General features: G+C 41.1%; 1 protein-coding gene across 1 annotated transcript; it reads right to left on the reverse strand.

Annotated features, from left to right (window-relative positions):
• Positions 1-2,553: 2,553 nt before the first annotated feature.
• Positions 2,554-3,696, reverse strand: LOC117581814 (juvenile hormone acid O-methyltransferase). The gene is made up of 2 exons (XM_034269258.1): positions 3,044-3,696; positions 2,554-2,981 (listed from the first exon to the last, which is right to left on the reverse strand). The coding sequence occupies exons 1-2, from the start codon at positions 3,693-3,695 to the stop codon at positions 2,734-2,736; spliced, it is 900 nt and encodes a 299-aa protein (XP_034125149.1). The 5' UTR covers position 3,696; the 3' UTR covers positions 2,554-2,733.
• Positions 3,697-4,754: the final 1,058 nt, after the last annotated feature.

The following is a 4,754-nucleotide window of genomic DNA, read 5'->3' on the forward strand; positions in this document are numbered from 1 at the left end:
CAACAAAAGCGCTAAGTAAACTCAAACAAAATGGTCAGGAGCCGCCGGGTGGGGGTGTAGGAAAACCCACCTGAGTATCCCAACATTTCATTTGGATGGCGACGCATTTGTTTGAACTTTGACCAAATGCACACGCCCCCTGAGCAACAGACACACGTACAGTCGCGCACATACTAGTATGTACATATGTATGTATAAACATCCGCCGTCATTTAGTTCCGTTATTCCGTGTTTGCCTTTGTGGTTACGCCTCCGGAATCGTTGACCAAAGGCGTCGGGGCGGGTCAGCGACAACAACCGCCGGGTCAGCAAATTACAAATGTTGCCCAAATCTTTGTTGGAAATTGAGGAAACAACTGGTTCCGAGATTGCTTCGTAACATTTGGTTATACATTTTTTTAAAGACTAGAGTAAATACCAATGAAAGAATTAAATCAAACTTAATTATATTTGATTTTAAAGTTCATTCGATGCTTTATTTAATTCATATTCTCACCATTCAATGAACGATTAATCACAAAGAAAAAAAACTAAAACAAATGCCTTCTTGTACACCATCTCAATCCAACCAATTCTGAATTAACAATTTCTTTTTCAATTGTTTTTTCCAATCCACAGCACAACAATCTCCCCAACTCCAACTCAACCCTGTAGAATCTTTCAAGTTCCAAGAAAATTAGCTAAACAAATGATGCAGAGAAGGAAAACCAAATGCCAAGCGCAGGCAATTAAAGGACCACCTCCCACTCCGCACTGCTGGGGGCTGAGAGGAAGAGGCAACCAAGCAAACGGAAAATTCATTACAAACAAATTAACAAATAAATCAAATTTCAATACGAAAATTTGTTTGCGAAAACAATTTTGAGACGGGTTTTTGGTTCTGATGGGGTCTGTCTTCGCGTATTGGATGTGGGGACTAGGGGATGGAGGTATATATCCGTACAAATCGCATGCCACGCCCCAACGCGGACCGAGGGCAAAGGAGGTAGGTCTTTCCATCACCAAGCCACTGGTTGACTGACAGGCGGCAAATCGTCTGAAGCGCACTTGAGAAATCATTTATCTAAATTAATTCCTGTCGTTTACATTTGCCAGAAACAAAGCGACGGGAGAGACGGGATATAGAGTAGAAGAACTGCGGAATATTTTGGGGGGGTAGGAAAACAAAAATCAAAGATTAAGACAAACATTTACTACTTTTTAACCCACCACCAGGCTGGGGAATCCCAAGGATAAACTGACAATTGCCTGGAAGCTAGACACAGTCACGCCTTACCCATCGTTCCATTCTCATCTATGTCTATGCCACTCACAAACCTTCTTCTATGCCCCTGATAAATGACACGGCTGCGCATTTGTTGGATCAACATTCTGTCGACATCGCGTTAATAACTCATTTCAAAATTCCTGGGCCGAGTCTAACCGACATCGACATACGTAACACACAAAATCAGTAGCCAAAAAAAAGATGTGAAATAACCTTAAAGTGGATATTGCGACTAGGGGATACCCGCTAATCAATAAAATAATTTGTTAACATATCGCTTGATAATAGACAATTGAGAGGTAATGCCAAAGGTCTTTAACAAAAGAGATACTTATGATCCATGTAATTATAGACATAAATAACACCATAATAGATCTATGCAGATTGGTGTGAAAATCCAAATTCTCTTGTTTTCTGGGTTTCCAAATACCATTAATTTACCTCTTGGTCTTGGACATGCTCTGCTGTGGCTTATATACAAAATGTATACACTCTTGCACTCTTATTTTAAAAGGTATAAACTGAATTACAATTAAAATTGTTCTTAGACTATAATCGCAAAATTTTCAACCCTTTTCGACACACCCTGCTTCACCCCCTCAGCCCCGCACCATGGGTGGTCTGGCGGCTGAGTAAAAGTTGTGTTCATGAAAACGCGAGGCAAACGCAAGCGGCTAAAACGTACGCGGTTTCTGACGCTAAGCTTTGCCTGACAAAAGCGCAAAATTAGAGAGAGGGAAATGGAGATGTTGAGAGTTACAGCCGTTACAGTTATAGACAGTTGGAACGTGAGAGTGTGTAACTTGTTTTGCAATAATTGGTTCTGTCAGAAGCAGCAATTATTAAATTCAACAACAAATGCCAACAAATAGAAACCGTGATTATTTATCCATTCCATTTGTGTGACGACAGTTGCATAAGAATGTGACCAGATCACGCAAAGGTTTCAAAAGATATATTTAAATAAAAAGATAAAAGATAATGCAATGGTTTGTTGAAGTTATAAATAAAAGCAATTAGGCCTCGCGCTATCGGTTATATGTACAGCGCACTGCAGTGTGCGCAAAGACTAAGAGGAAAAGTTGCTTCCAGATTCTAAAAATACAATGAATTTTATGTACTCTGAATGACTCTGATTAAAGCACATCCACATGACAATCAAATATTGAAATGCATTAAATTTACCCATACAAATGTTTTGGCCATCTATTTTCACTAACACCATTTTTGCATCTTTGCAAATCTTTGACCTATAAAGAGTAAGTGCACAAATAGCAAATCGATTGTTGATTTTTAGGAACTTTATGACAACAAAATCTTAATCATATTAGGTACATATTATTATTTGGCATTAATAGACTCTGTTTTAGTGGAAACATAACGTTAACGTCACACGTTAACTAGCACTTCGACACTACAATCGAGCTGAGGTACAAGATATTTCTGTTAAAAGCACACACCCCCCCCTAATTCAGACCCTTGAGGAGCTTCTGATGTGCAGTCTCAATCATAACATTGTTTACAATATCTGGTGACTTGCGAGCATAAGCAACCACAAGCTTATATGGGGATATAAACTTCTTATCCTGGTCTTTATGCTGATCGCCCTGCTGGAGATTCATGGAAATTACAATCTGTATAAAGTCATCCAGGAAATCTTCATGCAGAGCCGCTGGCATACGTTCCAGGAAAGGACAAATTGCTTTGACATTATCTAAAAATATGAAATAATTCAGTTAAAGACTCCTTAAGAAGCTGCACCTTGTTAACACTCACCTTTCAGGGTCCTGACACCCTCGTAGACAAAAACCTCGCTACGAATCTCTACATTATGCTGTATGAAACCCACTTCGTTGAGCAGCTGACTGAACTCCTCGCCAGGAGTGGAACTGTAGTGCAGCGGGGAGATGAATTGCTCAACATCCTGCATATAGGCCGACCACTTCTCATTCAACTGAAGGATTTTGTACACCTCATATACGGGATTAGAGGCGAGGAACACCAACAGGCAGTCACCACCTTCCGGTCTCAACAGATCGTAGATGTTGCCCAAGGCTCGTCGCAGGTTCTGCACCCAGTGGAGGCAGTAGAACGAGGTGACATGATCGAAGCTTCCGCTCAACTCCTGTGGCAGTCGTTTGCAGCCAATGTCCAGCACTCGGAACTGCGTTCGCTCCTCCGTCTGGTAATGCTTACTGGCGAAGCCCACCATTTGGCTGGAGATATCAGTGCCCACCAACTGAGCACCTTGCGGCATCAGTGGCTTCACAAAGTCCATCAGCACATTACCCGATCCAGAGCCCACATCCAGGAGCGCATCCTCTCCGTCCGATCGCCACTGAAGCGTCGAGGCGAACTCCTCAAGGATCAGCTTCGCATCGTGACGCTGCACCTGGTTGGCGTTCTGGTAGAGTGAGGCCTGATTCATCTCTGCGACTGATGAGCCACTGCAACTAAGTCATAGCTTTATATACGTTCTGGTGACGTCAAAAGATCTCTCACGCGTTCTCATTTTTTTTCCGCTCTTCCGCCGTCATAGATTGTGACGTCGAAGTTTTTTTAGCTTTGTGCATTTATTTTTAAAGCTTTGTAATTCCATTGGTTCCGGAGAGGAGGAGTACGACTTGAAAAGTCAGAGAGAGTGAGAGATCTAAATCACTCACTCCGTGTACTCAACTACACTAGCCAGCAGAGTTTTTAAGCATTGAAAATCATCAAAAATCATTTATATTATCAAAAACATTTGTTTTACTTTAAAGTTCATTTTAAATCCTTTACAACAAGTTACTTTAGTAAATTCGTTTGATTAATTCAAATATTTGTTAAGAACTGGCCCCCCTCATATCGCGATTGCACTTAAAATAGTTCTTCCCCTTTGCTCTCTCTGTTCATGATCGAAACAAAAAATAACAAAACCCGAAAAGCCCTCGAGTTCGCTTTGTCTCCATACATCCGAGGTAGAAAACTCAAGTTCGAGGTCAATATCGCTTAGCTAATGCTTCCTTCATAGAATTACGCCTCGAATACGTAACGCAGTCATAGAAATCCATAGAAATGTAAATCTCCAGTGAACTTGGGCAGGCCTCTGGAAGTGAATTCCTCATAATATTATCATAATTTTCATAAGCAGTGTAAAACCAGCCTCCATTCAGCCTCCAGCCCCAACAATCGCACCGATCGAACAGCACACAACAAAAAGTCTTTCCCCCCCAAAAAAAAGAACAGAATCATAATTTTTGGATGAACCCCAAAGTGCAGAAGGGACATATTTTTGGAGTACAATGATCTTACTCAAGAACTGAAGTTAGTTCAATGACCTACCCCAAGAATGATTAAAAATAAGGCACTCTATTTCGGTCGATACTTCATCGAAGATGATTTATGGAACTAAGAAAAGATGTGGGACTTGGGCACCAAAAAATTATAGGTATGGCACTCCCTCCATTCGAATTGTGTTGCTTCTCAGTCGAATCTGAACTTGCACCCT

This window comes from Drosophila guanche, unplaced genomic scaffold (genome assembly GCF_900245975.1).
Source record: "Drosophila guanche unplaced genomic scaffold, DGUA_6, whole genome shotgun sequence".
NCBI lineage: Eukaryota > Metazoa > Arthropoda > Insecta > Diptera > Drosophilidae > Drosophila > Drosophila guanche.

Bases quoted from the DNA above. Each gene is read 5' to 3' on its own strand.
- LOC117581814 (XM_034269258.1), bottom strand. From the start codon at position 3,695: ATGAATCAGGCCTCACTCTACCAGAACGCCAACCAGGTGCAGCGTCAC. The intron at 2,982-3,043 runs GTGAGTGTTAAC...TCATATTTTTAG, and splicing joins GGGTGTCAGGACCCTGAAAG to ATAATGTCAAAGCAATTTGT.